This window comes from Condylura cristata, unplaced genomic scaffold (assembly GCF_000260355.1).
Source record: "Condylura cristata isolate star-nosed mole 26May11 unplaced genomic scaffold, ConCri1.0 scaffold00004, whole genome shotgun sequence".
Classification (NCBI taxonomy): Eukaryota; Metazoa; Chordata; class Mammalia; order Eulipotyphla; family Talpidae; genus Condylura; species Condylura cristata.
Window position 1 is genome coordinate 11,030,446 of NW_004567105.1, and position 17,715 is coordinate 11,048,160.

Consider the following 17,715-nt stretch of genomic DNA (forward strand, 5'->3'; position numbering starts at 1 on the left):
TTAATATCCTTGAATGAAATAACTTCACTGTTAGTATCTTACTTAATCACAAAATATACAAGAGGAAGCAATAGGATCTAGAAAGCCTGATGTCCTGTGGTTTTCCTTAATAGCAACCCATTTTCAAGAGACTATAATCTACTCAACAGAAAGCATTATACCAAGGATCTTAACTCAGATTCTAAGAAAATTCACACTCAAGATAAACAATGTACCACTAAAACCAAAACAACATAGGTATTAGCAATATACAAAAGATGAGTCATTTCTAAAATGCTAAGCCTTTGAAGTGCTTTGTATTCAAACTGGAAAGTATATAAAGGTAGAAATCATTTATAAAGCAGATTGAGAATTATTTCATTTTATACATCCTTGTTTGATTCTATGCAAACATCAAACTAAGAATGGCAAAAATGAGTTTCTCTTTCTATATATTAATACTAACTTTTTCTCTGCTTTCTCAAGGCATTTTACTTTCAGCATCCAAGTCCGTAAGAAATTTAGAAGATGACATGGTATTCAATACATTTAGGCTGGGGAAAGCCTTTCAGAAGGTAGATACTGCAGAAAAATCAGTTGTTGCACCTCCCCTGGAACAATATAGAAATGATGAGACAAGCTTCATGAATGATGAGGAGAACAAAAATTCAAAGGTAAGTGGCATTGTGACTTGTTCTTTATTTCAATGGAAATTTGAGTGGTTTTTATGAATGTTTTAAAAGTAAAGTTAATGCTTCACAGAATATGGACAAATAGTCACAATATACATTAGGACAATTAAATGATGAAATTTCATTTATATCACGCTATTTTTTTCCATCCTAAACAATCTCTTTCTCCAAATGGATTTGTCTCCCCCTCCCCAAAAGTTGTATTATAAGGTATTTTTATAGTAGAAAAAGTGCAGAGCATCTTTGAATTGATCAATAAAAGTATTACACAAATTGTATCATGATCAATGAAATTATTACATAAACTGTATCATAATAGTTCCATTCCCAATAAGACAGCTAAAACACAAATCAACCTTTTCTTTACAGAATGCAGGTGCCAAACATAATTTCTTAAATCATGGTCTACCACTGAATCTGGCTCTAAAACCTTATCTTGCACTAAAAGGATCTGTAGTTTTTCCAGCTGAAAATGGAGTTCAGAATATTGAATCAACACAAGAAAAGAGAGAAATTGGGGATGAAGAAAACTCAGCTAAATTTCCCATAGGAAGGAGAGATTTTGACAGTGAGTAGTCTTTTTAAAATTTAATGTTTTATCTTAAAATCATAAAATAGAACTCTGAATTTAAATGAATTTAGACCTAATCATAACAAAATCAAGTGGGATCATAGTTCAGTTATACTTAATATTAAGTGCCCCTGCCAAAGATATAGGATTCAAATGCATTTAATTAGTTATTGGAACTTTAATTACTCAGAATTATATTAAAACCATTCTTTTATATCCTGCAAGTGTGCATGATAATACTATTTTAAACAATATAAACTTTTTTTTCTTATCAGTGCTCAGGTGCATGCTGGGAAGAGTCTATCGACCTTGTTGGCAAGTCTGATACCTGCTGGTCCACATCATCTTTCCAGAAGAAAACAAAATCATTTAATTGTCTATGGGGGAAAAAGCCCTTAATGTTACTCTAACTTGTATTATTTTAAAATCTCTGTTCTCAAAAGAAGTATTATTAAAATGTGAATTAACTTAAATGATATGCTTTACCTGTGCATTAAACTTTGTGAATATTCTGCATAATTATGACTTACTAGTATTTTTTTAAATAATGCCTAACATGCTAACCTTAAACATACTCCAGACCAAAATGACAAATCATTGTAATTTATAGCTTGATATCTTAAAAACTAAGTATATCTCTTTAGTGAATATTTTTATTTACATATACAGATATATGTATATAAACCTAAAGCACATAAAAAGCCAAATTCATAGTCTAAAAAACTGAGTTAACTTTGTCTGGCCAGTTATCAATTTGTTCTTGGCAGAACACTTGCTGCTTTTTGCTACTTTGGCTAGTTTGACACCCAATTTATTCTGCATATTGTTTGATGCCTTTGGTATCTTAACATTTTTATGTTGAGGTGGTAGCTCATTTTCATTATCACCCACAATATTTTCATTATCCAAATCCACCTGTTTCCTTTTTGAGCTTTTATTTCCTGTCAGACTACTTGATTTTCTTGCTACTTTTTCATTTTTGCTTCTGTCCAGATGAACAACTCCAGCACTTGTTCCAATTGTTGGTCTTTCAACAGAAAAATTTACACCATCTGTGATGTAAGATGAAAAAAGAAAATTATATAATATGTAGTATTACAAGTGAGATTTTTACAATAAAGTTTTAAAATGACTCAGACTACTAAAAACATGATTTGCACTGAAATGCTATCAGTGATATGATTAACAAATACAGCTATATTACTACTACTTTATCACACCTTAATGTGCAACTAACCACAGATGATTTTACAACCCTTTTCATCCCTACAAATGTTTGCATTACTTAAATGCCTAACACTTAATATTTAAATGCTACAAATTATACTTAAATATATTTAGTTAAAAATCAAACATTCCTATCCATAAAATTGCATAAAGCTCTAACTTAAACACAGCTCAAAAAGCAAAATAAAGCAAACCCTTATATTTAAAAATATAAGCCTTTATATTTTATATTTCACACTTAGTGGGGGAAAATTATTTAAGTTAAAATCAATTAGTAGATAGAATTAAATTATTAATTGTTCAAATAAAGTCAGTTACCAGAAAGATCATTTTCCATGGGAAGAACATGTACAAGGTTTGATGATGAATTAGCATTATGCGATTTATCCTTGTTTATAATGAAGTCATCTTTATAGGTACAAGCAAACTGTGATCTAATTAAGGATTGCTTCATCTGGTAATAAGTAGAAAGAAGAAAACATACAACTTATTCTCTATACTTATTTATTTTTTTCATCTAGAGAGAAACATACTCTACAGTAATCATGGTATCATAAAAATTTCCCTTAAAAATTCATTAGGAATTTTTAACCCTTCGTAGTTTACAAATTCTTTTATTGCTATGACTAGCATCTTTGTTCTTTTCGGTTAAGCTTTATGTATACTTTTGATATTTTTTTGGTAACGATTTAGAAAAAATCTATTCTAGACTTGTCAGAGGCCTGTGGCCTGTGTTGTCACACATTATGTGTCTGAGTTATTTTGGAAAGAAAGTTTTATTAGAAGCATAAAAATAATACATGAGATATATATATATATATATATTCATCCACAGGAAAACACATATTCATCATTTGAAGAACTACATAGCAGTTCTCTTAGGGAAAAAAAAACAGCATGTGAAATTCAAAAAACCGAGAGAAAAGAAAAGAAGAAACAATAAAACAAAAAATAAAAATAAGGGATGAAGTTACAAAAATAGGAAACTAATAGTGAAATAAGCTGAAAGATAAGTGGTAACTGAAAGATATTTTTTATTCAAACCTTGAACATTAAGAGAGATAAAGAATGTTCAAAGGTATCATTTTAGGAATATCTGACCAAATGATTTAAAGTCAAAAATACAGAATACACTCTTGTCTTTGCCATTAAACATCATAATTATAGAAGAAAATCAGACTGCTAACTTTAATTCTTAACCACTAAATAGACGACAAGAAGGTAGTTTCATGTATGTATTTTGTAGGGCCCTCCCCAGTGGTGCAAGGGGTTAAAGCACCCTATTATGAAGCTTTCTGAAGCCGCTGCATCACAAGTTCGATCCCCAGCCAGGGAGCTAACTCACATGGCTTGAGAGACTTCTTCTGACCCACCCGCTGCTCCCCTTAGCAGTGTACTTTGTCAATCTGTCTGTTCTACCCCCCACTGTCTCTGGTGAATCCTCTCACTAACCACACCTCTGGACTGCACCTGAGTTCAGTATGCATAAATAAATAAATCTTTTAAAAAATGTATTTTGTAAATACAGAATCAGTGGCTGTTCTATGTTCTAGGGACAGATATTAATTTCAAAACAAAGTAATTTGACAGACAATACAATTCAAAAATTACAGCTGGTTAATAATGCCATTCAAGTTAAAAGGGAAAATATCTCCAAATAATTAGAAGTCTTTCCATATCAGATAATTTTCAGAAACTTTTCAAAAATATAAGTTCAAAATTTCAAATATATGATTAAGTAAAATGGACTTCAAAAAAATTTAAATATAATATTTAAAGTATACTACACTATACTGGACATTTCTTACAGAGTATTTGATATACTTCATAAAGCCTAACACAGCACAATGATATCTATAAGGTAGATATATATCCTGTTATGTACCCAGAGGTTACTACATTAATACATTAACACTACATTAGCATTAACTCAGATAAACATAATGGCTATGGAATAATAGTGAAATCTACTGACTGTGGTGAAAAAGTAAAGAGGTAAGAAAAATTAGATTAATCACACTAGCTGCTTCATCAAAGCAAGGGATTAAGTCTCAGCACTATGAAGCTATCATCAGCTACTGCAGTACAAGCTCAATCTTGGTCAGGAAGCTAACCTACAAGGCACAATAGACCTCACCTGTGTCAGCCCCTGCTCCCCCCCGCTTGCCCCCCCAGTATATTTCAGTCAGTCCGCCTGTTCTGCTCCCTACTTTTGTCTTTGGTGAATCCCCTCACCCTCTGCACCTCTGATATCTGTGCTTTTGTACCACCAAGGAGGCCCCTCTCTCCCTTACTAATCAAATGACTCTAGGTATAAATCTCTCACTTATCTACAGTGTAGCATTTACCTGACAGAACTGTCAAGTTTAAATGAAGCTAAAGATATGAAAGGGCCACATAAGCTCTAGAGATATGTTAATTCCATGTAGTGATTAATGAAATATAGAATATTCCTATAGAGTAGGAAAGCTGACAGGGTCAATTCTCTAGAAATGTTGTTCAAAAAATGAATTTACAATCAGTTTCTTCGTTTTAGTTATTAAAACAATGCTACACTGGTTGTATTTATAACTTAAAAGAGATTGCTTTTCCTTTGTTCATAAAAGTTGGGATTTTTGCACAAGATTAGTGGCTACATAGAATTGAGATTACTTCCTGTTGCAAATCTTCCAAATCTCTGTGTATTTGATTTGGAATCACAAATAAGCAAAATAATTCCCCCTTGAAAGTGCTTTTGAAGTACTAAACAACTAAGAATAATGTCCAGATTCATACATGGCTGTTAAAATCATTTTAAAAGTTCAAGTCACATGAGAAAAGGATTGAAAGTTTTCCTTTGTAGAGTGATTTCTCCCCCTTTGGAAAGATTTCTATCCACAGTAAAATTGCAATGAACTTCAAACTTGCCAAGAATTGAAAAAGTCCCTTTGCCACAAGCTCTTTTTAAATTTGAAATTATTAGTAGATTCCCAGTTTGAGGAAAATAATACTTCACATAGGAAAGCTTGACTCCAGTAAAATTAAGACGAATGAGTCAAAATATTGAAAAGTCACAGACACCCTCAGAGTTAGCTGTATTAAAAAGAAAATGAAAGTTCTAAATTACTACTATACTGATAAATTTATCAACAATTTGAAAAAGGAAATTATTCTCTACATACATATTAAATAGGTAACCAAAAATAAATATTCTAAAGGCATCTTTTTCATCATACTTTATCATATTTTCAAAGTAACAGAGACTTGCTATCCTAACGGGCTTATGAATTTAATTTATAAATATATCTAACAATCCACTGATGAAGACATCAGTGTCATTTCCTTTACTTTACTGAATAGCATATGTACTTCACAATCAAGATCACCTACATCAAAATTCTAAATTCTCTAATATTTTCTACCACTGAGGTGCCCTTTTCCAAGACAGTATTTTAAGTGTAGATCATGTACTCTTTCCATAACTCAAAAAAAGAATCCTATGCCAAAAGAGCAAAAGTAACAGGAAAATAAGTTAAACTACTTTTCCATAGTTACTTAGGAGCAAATATTAGCAATAAGTTTTCTTATTCCAACAAGTACTCTACTTGGCAATGGGTTAGCTATATACCTGGCTAAACTAATTATTTTCACACTTTGTTTTTACAAAGAGGACTGTACTGTAAAATATAGTCATAAGCATCAAATCCTTTCTCTTGTCATTTAGTTTCAGAATTATGTAGTCTAATGCAGCTCCACTATAAGTAACGGGAGCCATGTAATTATAGTGTCATTAGTACTAAACTATGACTGTGCACACTGGCACAAGATATTTCTTGGTAGTCAGGAGACCTCACCTAGCAGCCTTCTCAGGAATTTGACATCCTTCCCTGTAAATGAGATAGATTAGATGATCTCTCTTCTATTATCTCAAATTTTCTAACCTTGTCTATACATTTTAGTAATTTTATCCTGCTTCAGGTAAACTTTTTTCATTTTGATATATTTGGTTCTAACAAAATAGCCATGTGATCTTTAAATAAAATCTATTATGAGTATGCATAGCAGGGTAAAAATTACAGAGTTCTTATATTATAGCAGTGCCTCTAATCACAGCACATGCTTCTAAAAAAAATATATCTTTGCAACATATTCTGGTTAGGAAGACAGGGTAGTGGGAAAGTGGAAAGTGAAAGAGTTACCAGAGATTGGAAAATTATAGGCCCTGTGCCTGCCTGTAAGCAGGAGACAGTCTAAAATCTCGGTAAGAAGAAAGCAGGAGAGGAGGATGACTCTTGTTTTCATCTGCATGGATTAATCCATTGTTTCCAGCTGCCTGTGTGCTAATCTTCAGGAGGCTACCTCCAGGTCTGTGTATTCAACAGAGGCCCTTTCGCAGGCTATATTATGTATAAAAGACCTTAGACATGAGTATTTGGGGGGTAACCTGCATTAGGGGCCCCTTCGTTGTCATCACAGGGAGCTTCTGTGCTTTCCTATCACTGAGTAAATTTTCTAAAATTCATTCCTCACAGTTTGTGTCTTTAATTTTCATGGCGGAACTCAGCTGACATTGTGCTAAGTCTTGACTATAATTATGTTAATACAAGAGAGACAAATTTTTATTCACAAAAAAACTACATAAAACCCAATGATGTATTAATTACTAGCAACTACTAGTAACAAACAGAAAGACAAGACTTATAAATAAACTGAATGGGTCTGGGATAATTAGATGAAACAGATGATCACTAAAAGTTCTTTACAAGCCAAGACTTTCCAAATGGTAGTATAAAAAGCATACAAACTCGAACTTTCAGAGTAGTGTAAAGATGAATAATTGATAACTTAAGGATAATTATAAATCTTGCACAAAAGTTTTGTCAAACAGTGAATGAATTACCAATCATAGAAGGGCTTACGGAATTGATAATCTATTGCTATGGAATAGATAATCAATGAATGTTGAGTAAATGAATGTGCTATGGTTGAGTTTCCTTTAGAAAATTAATAACAAAAAAAATTTAAGCACTGAAAAACAAGTTATTGACTACTTACGAGTACAAATATTTCAAATGAGAATCAGAAAACAGTTCAAACCAAGTAAAAATATAAACAGCTCTAGCCAATGAACAATATGAAATGTTCTCCTTGTCTAAATCTATTACAACATTCCATCACTATGACTCCAGACAAATACAAATTCCAGTTTCTCAAAACTGAGTTTACATTAGAAATGTAAATAAAAATATCACATCTCCTTCATTTTCCCCTTCATTCACTGAACAGATATTTATTAAACTCTTACCATAGAAGGTACTTAATACTTTCCTCCTTTAAGGTACAGTTTATTGAATAGACTGGTGATAGATCAGCTAAGAATGTATAAAAAGAGGTTTCTGTAGGTCAACCATCATAACTCATTTTCTATTTAATTCCCTTTGTTTCATATAAAACATATTGTACACTTACAATATCCAGCTCAATTTTATATATTTATTCTGAAAACAAATAACTTTATCACTTTCATGATAGTAAATTAAATTGTACCTTAATTTTATTCTCCAATAGTGACTTATTGATGCGTTCTCTTAGGGGTTTCATCGGTGAACTTTTCACTTGATTGGGAGATCTAAATATGTCCAAAAAAGCCACAAGTTTATAGTTAAAGTAGCTTTTAAGTTAGTATTCACCCTTCACTTAGAGAATAAAGAAAACACTTATAGACTAAAGAAAAACAACATAATCTAGTTGTTCAAGATACTATATAAAAGTGTCAGTATTCCTACTGTGAGAATGCTGAATATTATCAATGTGCTCAGTTCATAAAACACTAAGTATTCAAGTTTCTATTGCATGTAAGACTCTGTATAAGACACTGGAAGGACAGAAAGTTGATTAATTTATAGGCTCTGGATTTAGGTACCCTAAAGTCTAGGTAGGGAAATAAGTTACCCACCTAACTAAAACTCAAATAAAAGACAAGTGCTGGCCCTCCATGGTGGTTCAGTGGGTTAAAGCTAAAGCCACTTCAGCATGAGTTCGCTCTCCAGCCCCAGAGGTGATCCACATGGCACAGCAGACCTCTCGTGGCCTGCCCGCTGCTCCCCTCAACAGTGTGCTTCACCAGTCGGCCTGTTCTGCTCCCCACCCTATCTCTGGTGAATCTTCTCACTGCCCCTGCACATCTGGCCTGTATGCCAGTTTTGTATGCATAAATAAATAAATCTTAAAAAAAAAAAAAAAAAGACGAGTGCTATACCAAGGAAATTCAAGAGGGAAATACAGTTTATAAGTTGTAGGGAAAGAGAAGGCACAATAGAGAAAGAGATGTTGGAATTTGAGAGCCTGAGAAACCTGCACCCTTTGATAATGTCCTTTTTTTACTTAATAAAGCTGAACTGAGATCATGACTTCTTGGACTGAAAAGACCATTATTAAGATTAAAGGATAGTCTATTCTAAGAAATAGCTGATGACCTTACATTTACTTATATTCATTCATCACATTGTTCTTCATTTTATCTTCCCAATGCAGATGGTTACATGGACTGGTAATTGTCTGCACAATGACAACTGGAAAAGCTATGGCAACTGTGAACAATTGGATGTGTTTGGCCATGTGATTAAGGACAGAAAAATATCTTTTTAAGATGAAAGTGGGGGTTAGTTTTGCTTTAAAAAAATTCTATAAACAGGACAAATAATAAACAAATAACATTTGTCTATTTGATTGAAGAGAAAATTAAAATAATTTACATTTCTACCTAAAAGCAAATTTTATTAAAGCAGAAGCCAGGTAAAAGGAATTAAAAGTTTATTTTCTTTACACTGGTTTTTTTTTGGATTCAAATAAGTCATTGACAAAACAAGCATTTATTGTTAGAAAATTTAACCAGGGCCTCCCTGGTGGCACAACACATTAAAGCACAGCCCTATGAAGCTATCCAAGGCCACTGCAGGATGAGTTTGATTCCCTGCCAGGGAGCTGACCCACATGGTGCAGCAGACCTCTCCTGTCTAGCCTGCTGTTGCCCTCAGCAGTGTATTTGTTTCAATCTGCCTGTTCTGCTCCCCACTCTGTCTCTGGTGTATCTTCTTACCTGTTTGCACCTCTCGCCTTTATTCCAGTTCTTGTATGCATAAATAAAACTTTAAAAAAGAAAAATTGGACCATTTGACCATATTTGGTGTAAAATGTGCAAGAATTACATTGTGCCTTCATGTAAAAGAATAATCATGGAAACTCAGAGAAGATGAAATTTAAAAGAATTAGAGGACAACATGGAATGATAGGCCAACACAAGTTTTCCTTTTTAGAGAAACTATAAAAGATAGTAAAGCACAGAATAAAGTAGATTTAGGAACCATGGATGGGTATGAATAATTGTTAGTCCAAAATTAGATTTGTGGAAGTAGCTCAAGCAGAAAAAAAGGATCAAACAGTAGGATGATTTTGCAAAAATTTCTAAAATGTACTATATACAACCTCAAAAGGCTGTTTATAATAGCTTTTAAATGTCTATACATAAATGTTCAATTAAAAATATCATTGACCAACTCAATGCTTGAACTGTTAAAAGTGTAGTCTTGTACATAATACCAACGCTAATTTAGTAAGTACTTTACTTCATAATGTGGCCAAGAATTAATAAATACTAAATTCCAATGTAAGGCTGTTCTTGTGCAAACATGTGTTACACAATCCTTAGAGAACAGAGATCTCAAATTTTAGAGAAAGACACTTTCGCTCTTGCCAACTAGTTCTCCTAGGAAAATTACTTATATATTTCTCCCAAGTCTCTAATTCGTCACCAAGAAATGGAGATAATACCACAAAAGGTTGTTGTAAGACCGTTGAAATAATATAAGCAAAAGTTTCAGCAAGGTTCTTGACATACAAAGCAAGACAAGAAAATATTTCCAAAGCAAAAAATAAAAGGACACCAAAAAATCTATTTGGCTCACTGTCATACTTTCACAAAATGTTTCCTTTTTATATATAAGCTCTTCACATTCTTGTCTTCTCAAATTTCCTAACACAGCATGAATTTCTTTCTTTTAATCAATGAAATGATTTTCCAAAACTTCCCCTAAAGACTAGAATTAACATCCACACATCTAACCTATACATTACTTACCTAAAAAGTGTAAGGATAGAAATTCCAGGATGATGAATTGGGTTTTCATCACCATATAAAAGCTCTGCTTTGTTACCGGTAGGAGAACTGGCTGCTTCTTCATCCAGAAGATCTAGTAACATTTTCACAGTATCTCTGCCACAGTATGCGGTCCCATGATTTATGGCATAAGATTTTGGCTAGAACAAAAATAATTTCAAGTAAATATAATGATCACTCCAGCTGGGTCAATCAACCACTCTTCATTCAATGTGCTACTGCTTCCCTTCTTCCTCTATTGTTTGAGTAATTAAAAAGCAGCTACAAAATGTGGCTTTAAGCCATTCTAACCCATTTTTCTTCCTTACAATACTAAAATCAATCTCATCAACTTCCCCAAGCACAAAAGAATACAGAAAATAATACTCTCAAAGGAAGACAATAGGTTCTGATAAAAAAAAAAAATAACATTAGACTTTAAATCAGAAAATTGAGCCACTTTCTTTGACCTCAGTATCATGAATTGACTTCTCTACGTGTTTGCTCTCTTATACCAAAGAGAGATGGAGTTATGGCAATCTAAACACAGATAGCTAAAAAGATCTTATCAAATGCAAAGATGAAAAACCATTTGACATTTGTTCATCCAATAGCCTGAGATAAGTATATAGTATATACTATGTCCCAAGCACTGTGTTTGTTGCTGAAGCTCCAAAGACAGAAACCACTTCCTCAAAGAACCTGGTTGGTCACCAAGAAAAAGGAAATGTTTTAGAGACAGATAATGAAATTAACCAATAACTAACTGCATTACAGGGTGCTAAGTGCTGTTTCTCAAAGTGTGGTGGGAACACACAAAAGGGATGATCAATTACCCTGGAGTCAAGGATGGCTTCTTGCAAGAAGTAAACACTAAGAGTAAGAGAGAGCAGTAAGAGAGAACATGACACTTTCAGATACCAGGTAGCATGAAATGGCTAACAAGTAGAGTAACCAGAGAGGGAGTTATGTGAGATGAACCTGGATAAGATTAAAAGGGGAGACCTGGAACAACTTAATGACTAAAGAGGAGAAAGGGAAATATTATATATATATATATATATATATATATATATGTATACACACACATATGTATAAGTACAACTATAGCTGGGTTTGATGCTAAATTACCATGGTATGTGCTGTATAATTGAAAAAATTGCATGACTTCATTGTGCTTTACTTAAACTCATCAATAAAATTGTGATGACAGTGCCTAGCCCACAGAGTTGCTGAACATTGTGCCTAAATATCAAAGTTGCCTGCTGTGACATGCATGTGAGACAAGCCACTTTCTTCAGCTTTCATCAATATGGTCTTGGCCTCCTTTTTCTACTTGGCTCACTCAGCCTACAGGATGAACTATAATATATAACTATACTGAAATTATAACAAATTACCTATCACAATATGGTGCTGAACATACATATTTCATCAGTGCCAGACAAGTTCATGTTGCTTAATATCAACTTTGTGGAGAATCATTACAATATTTTGCAAAGGGCTCTGATTTGGTTAAAAACATAACATTAAGAATTAGGTTATTTCTTATAACAGGAAATGGGAGAGTTTGGGACTTCTAATTTCCTGAGTAGAGACAGTTCCTGATTTATACTTCTAGCAATAACCTGGTTTTCATCAGAGCCAAGCTGGTTAGAGGAAGTGTTAACACATATGAGGCAAAAACCCCGAGTCCCCACCCATCACCAACGTTCAAATTAATATAAAATCTTGCATTATTATAGTGAAAATCAGTCTCAAAAGGCTGTGAATAAGTAAATGAGCAATAAAAAAATAAGTAAAGTATTTCTTCATACATTGGCTATTAAAATCATACCTAATGAAAAGGGGTTTTTGTTAATAGATTAAACTGCAACAAATGGATTATAACACATACTCCCAGATTCTGTTCTAGACCTAAAAGGAAGCTAGTCAAGCTCCCCTGTATAATGCTGTAATAGTTGTAATGGTGAGAAACATTTCATTCTCTATGTGGAAAAAAAAAAGACAAATGTCATAGAAATATATAGTTAAAAGATTTCTAAGTATAGGAGAAATTCGCAATATTTGCAATAGTGTAGCAATGGAGAAAGAAAATGAGACCTTAGAGGTAGAAAAGAAAATACGAATTACATTTCTGTCACGGCTGTATACAAACTCTTGGCACTGGGGCAGAGCCAGAGTAACCAGGCTTCTAAAAATCTGAGTGAATGGTTAAATGGTTGTTTATTATAAAAATTAACTACTGAAAAATATGGCAAAACCCCTTTCTATCCACCAAGAATTATAGATCTTTAGTGCTGCAAGAGATGCTGAAGATGTTCCAATCCCCTACTTGAACAAATACAAATACTTTGGCCCAAAGATATTATGATTTATCCAACTCAAACATAATCCTACACAATCCTATTGAGAAATTTTCAACAACATCTTACAACACAGGAAACACATTTGTCTGACTTAAGGAGCAATAGTAAACAATTTCTACAAGAAGAAATAAAATGTTTTGTGAAAGGATAATGATAAATAAAAAGCTCATTACCCGTGCAGGACTGATGTCAGTGGTGTTCACAGCTACATCTTCTTGTTGAGAATTGGTAATATTTTTAATCCTCAAATCCAAACCCTGAGCAACTTCCTCTACTGCTTTATAAAAAGGATCCCTGCTGTTCTGGCCTTTAATCAACTGCATCTTTATCACTGAGAGTATCTGACCCCCTGCAATGCTGAAAATAGAAATAAGATCGCTTTTATAATAGTATTAAAAGTGACAATATGCTTTTAAACTTGAAAATATAATTCTAAAGTTAATCAACACTTTCAAAGGATATGGCTTTAATCTTATAAATCAAACAGTAAAACTTTTAAGTAAAGAATGAGAATCATTAGAAACAAGTTTTAACGTTTTTCTAAAAGGAAATCATTTCAACAAGGTAAATTAGTTCTTCCTTGATTTGGAGGTTGACAGAAAAATGATATACTTATATATGACATATGGTAACAGACTAAGATGTACTTTTAGACATACAATATACTTTAAATAAACAACTTAAGCTACAACTAAGATATCTCTTTCAATTGCATATCTAGATTTTTACATTTAACTTAATCTTAAAACGAACTCTAAGTATTATTACTCTTAAATCAAGGGTGAAAAAATTGAGTTCCTAAAAGGTCAAAAAACATGTCCAAGAAGGAGGTGTTGAAAACACATTACTGCAGCCTAACACGAGGAGAGTTAATTAAGGAAGGAAGAAATTAAGCCAGTTAATACTGATGAAAGCAAAACAGAGACTGGAACAATTGTGGTCAATAGGTAAGTGTTTTGAAAATCCTGAAATCAACTGTTTCTTTATACAAAGTCTGAAGCTGAATAAATTTGGGTTGCAGGTCCTGCTCTAGAAGGCTGACCTAAAACCAGTGCAGAAAGAAAATAGAAGAAAGGATTTGGGTCCATTTGAAGAAAAAACTAGAGTTATCCAACAATGGAAGAGAGCTCTTTTTGGAAGTCAGGGGATCGCCATCCTGGGTTATCACTGCAAAGGCTACACAGGTACCAAATGTGAAGGGGGTGTGTTGTGACCATTAGCCTCCCCCATTTTCTACCTGGGGTGTGCTATCTAAACAGTGCCTTTTATAGTGACTTAAAATAAAAATGGAAAGTTTTCACCTTCACTCGTTCACTGCATGATTTGTTTTAAGGTATAAGCCACCTTCCCTAACAAACATTGGAAATACAATTGTTCACAATTATATAGCTGGTCCTAATAAAGAAGGAAAATTAGAAGAAAACTGCAGAGGTCTCAGTGTATGATACTGCCAAATTTGATCTCCCAAATTTGCCTAATCATCAGAATCATATCCAACATTTGTTCAAAATGTCAATTCCAGAGTCCACTCTAGAGAATCACAATCTCCAGATTAGGGTATTGAATAGCTGCATCACTTAAAAAGTAACACGGGTGATTTTTATGACTAGACAAGCTTGGAAAATGTTTCATGAAAATAGCTCTTAAGAAAAGAACCATTTTTTTAACCTTCATATTACCAGTTTACAGCTGATACACACAAGAGATGACCTGGTAATGAACACTGTACATTTTTTAATAGTAAGACAAAAGATATATACTTTACTATTCCTATTATTATTTTTTGCAATAATACATTTTATAAAAGTACTTCCACTTTGGCAGACTAGTCTAGGGGACCAACTCACTGAGTTTGGCAGGAACAAGAGAAATTCTCCAAGGCCCACCAATCTCTGCCCCACAAAAGGAACAAATAAGAGCGATAGTGGCAAGCTAGAAGATGAGAACAGTGAGCTAGCAGGATGAATGGGGTACTCCTAAGGAAACAAATCTAGTACACTGAGATCAAGAACACAAGTGTGGCGGGCTTTCACACTGAACACTGAGATTCTGCTACAAGTGGAGGGAGCCGGCAGGGCTTTATTAGGTTTATGCCATATACTATTTTTTTTTTTCAAAGATTTCTTATTTACACATACAGAACTGGGATACAGGCCAGAGGTGCGGGGGCAGGGTGTGGGAGAAGGAGAAGAGGATTCACCACAGCAGTGTACTTCAGTGGGGAGCAGAACAGGCAGATATGCTGAAGTACACTGCTGAGGGGAGTAGCAGGCAGTTCAGGAGAGTTCTGCCGCACCATGTGGGTCACCTCCCTGGCTAGGGATCGAACACTGCTACAATGGCTGTGATACCTTCATGGTACTATGCTTTAACTCGTATCACCAGGGAGGATAAAATTAGTCAAAATGAAACACATTGAAGATGACTTGCTTTTCTGAGAATCTCTAATGAGAAAGTTCTAGAGATGGCTCAAAAGATAATAAATTATAAAAGAATGTTAGTGTCAACTGCAGTTGTAAAAAAAATGTTTTAAGTGATATCAAAGTCACCTTGCCCTTTTTTCTCATTTTTTCTACAGGAATAAATATGCTGAATTTTAAAGATTATATAATTCACTGAATGAACTGTATTTAGGTTAAATGCAGTAAAGGAGATATATAAAATTTATCAAAAATTCCTCTCATATTTTTAAATGAGAAAATTTAAATATTTTGAATTTTGGACTGGACAATCCCAAACATTAATATCCTATTAATGTATAAATATTTAGGCCAGTATACATGGCATTGCAGGTATGAATTAAGAAGTCACTGAGTAATGAAAATAAAATATAAACTTTCAAATATTTAAACAATGGGGACCTAGTTTATGTAATTTACCTCTAACTTAAGACATTTTCGAAAGACAAAAGCATAGTATGCATTTTGCAGTGGCATCTACTGGCAAAGTATAGAAATACAGTCAAACTATGGTCAAAGATGGCCTGATGAGCAGCCAGGAGGGAAGGGGTAAATGTGAGAATCTATTCTTTTTCTCTCCTCTCTCCCTATTCCCAAACATTCCCAAACTTAAAGATTATTGTAATTCCCTACAAATATTTTTAAACAAGTATTATAAACTCATCCTCAGTTACAAGTTAAATACATTTTTATCTTTTAGCTTTAAAGTTGAGAGATCTCAGAAATTGAAGATCATACTGAAGTAATGGTAAAGGCGGGTTGCAAATAAGACTGTGAGCAACATTCTGGTCAGGGGTGCTTGGACCCCCAAATCTCTTCCCTGAGCAGTCAGCTGGAGCACTTCTTCAGTGCACATGGAGAGAAGGATTACTCTAAAGAATATTCAACAAGAGAAGCTCCAGAAGTATAGGCACCGGGACTAAAAGCAGGGATTGAGTAACAGTCTGCTACACATTGAGATTCAGCACCATTCTAGCCAACCTCAAGTTCCAGGCTATTGCTAACCTGACTTACTGCTTTTATTTTTTTTTAAAGATTTATTTATTTGTGCATAAAGAACTGGGGTACAGGCCAGAGGCTCAGGGGCGGCGAGAGGCTTCACCAGAGACAGAGTGGGGAGCAGAACAAGCCGATCGACGAAGTACACTGCTGAGGGGAGCAGCGGGCGGGTCAGGAGAGGTCTGCCACACCATGTGGTCACCTCCGGGGCAGCCGGGAATCGAACTCATGTGGAAGTGGCTTTAGATTCTCAGTGCTGTGCTTTAACCCGCTGCGCCACCAGGGAGGGCCAACTGCTTTTAAAAAGAAACTAGAAGATGCCTCTGTAGATTGATTTTAGGGAGTACCAAAGAAAAGCCAGCAGTTGCTAGCATCGGAGAATAACCACCAAAAGACCCAACAGGCCACTGTGTGTAACGAGGCTGACTGTCTAGGCCTCATTCTCAAGTATGAAAGGACAGTCCAGAAACAACACACACTTCAGGAGTAGCTCTAATATGAATGAGGGGAAAACGAAGAAAAAAGAACACTAAACGTAGACACACCAAAGACCACCCTGGAGGCAAATAAAAATAATCTTAAAAATTAAATATAATAATCTTAGAGAAATGAATCACACCTATAAAGCCACACATAATCAAATATGAGAGTAAAGACATTTATCTCACACTTACTGTTTCTCAAAAAGCTATTTGAACAAAATAGAAGGTTTACCAATAGTAAATAAAGTCATGCAATCCTGGAAGACAGAAACAAAGAAAGCTCACAAAGCACGGATGAAGCTGCAAGGTTTCCACCTGGAAGCAGCCTACCGAGCAAGAGCAAGAGTGAATAACGATAGTGAAAGCTCCAAAAATAATACCTTCAAGGACAAAACCAGGACCAACAGATGACCTGATATTAAGAAGAAATTGTAGTTTTGTTGACAAGCTTGATTAAGTACTGATGATAAATATATAAGAAGTAAAAAATAAAAAGATAATTATTAAATCTAGAAAAAACAAAAATTGGTACAGAAAAAATACAATCACAATATACATAGCTTGGTGTCGCCATTATTTACAAAAGTAACTTTAAAATATGATTTAATCTGAAATTGGGATATTAGGAGGATAAAAAAAGATGTATTGTCTGTGTGTGTTTTGGGGGAGACTGCTGGGAGGCTGGTGAGTGGGTTTCAAGTCCTGACATTTCTTGGTTAAAAAGTCAATAGATCGGCCCTCCCTGGTGGCGCAGTGGGTTAAAGCACAGCACTGAGAATCTAAAGCCGCTTCCACATGAGTTC

At 34.1% G+C, this 17,715-nt stretch overlaps 2 protein-coding genes across 3 annotated transcripts in view; one reads left to right on the plus strand and one right to left on the minus strand.

Moving 5' to 3' along the window:
- The first annotated feature begins 251 nt into the window (after positions 1–251).
- On the plus strand, positions 252–1,758 carry PMCH (pro-melanin-concentrating hormone). Of its 2 annotated transcripts, XM_012735227.1 has the most exons (4): positions 252–322; positions 466–653; positions 1,041–1,239; positions 1,518–1,758. In XM_012735227.1, exons 2-4 carry the CDS (start codon positions 513–515, stop codon positions 1,565–1,567), a joined length of 390 nt encoding a protein of 129 aa, XP_012590681.1. In that variant the 5' UTR covers positions 252–322; positions 466–512; the 3' UTR covers positions 1,568–1,758. The 2 variants fall into 2 exon arrangements, with proteins under 2 accessions (XP_012590681.1, XP_004675806.1); XM_004675749.2 differs by lacking the exon at positions 252–322 and having other exon boundaries at positions 405–653.
- Positions 1,759–1,950: 192 nt separating this feature from the next.
- Positions 1,951–17,715, minus strand: part of PARPBP (PARP1 binding protein) — a 38,393-nt gene continuing 22,628 nt past the window's right edge. The window contains exons 7-11 of the mRNA XM_004675750.2: positions 13,146–13,329; positions 10,586–10,764; positions 7,996–8,077; positions 2,788–2,923; positions 1,951–2,294 (exon numbers count right to left, since the gene is read on the minus strand). Of these exons, the coding sequence (XP_004675807.1) occupies positions 1,951–2,294; positions 2,788–2,923; positions 7,996–8,077; positions 10,586–10,764; positions 13,146–13,329 (925 nt within the window). The remainder of the gene's footprint in view (positions 2,295–2,787; positions 2,924–7,995; positions 8,078–10,585; positions 10,765–13,145; positions 13,330–17,715) is intronic.

Bases quoted from the DNA above. Each gene is read 5' to 3' on its own strand.
- PMCH (XM_004675749.2), top strand. From the start codon at position 405: ATGGCAAAAATGAGTTTCTCTTTCTATATATTAATACTAACTTTTTCT. The intron at 654-1,040 runs GTAAGTGGCATT...TTTTCTTTACAG, and splicing joins AGGAGAACAAAAATTCAAAG to AATGCAGGTGCCAAACATAA. The intron at 1,240-1,517 runs GTGAGTAGTCTT...TTTTCTTATCAG, and splicing joins AGGAAGGAGAGATTTTGACA to TGCTCAGGTGCATGCTGGGA.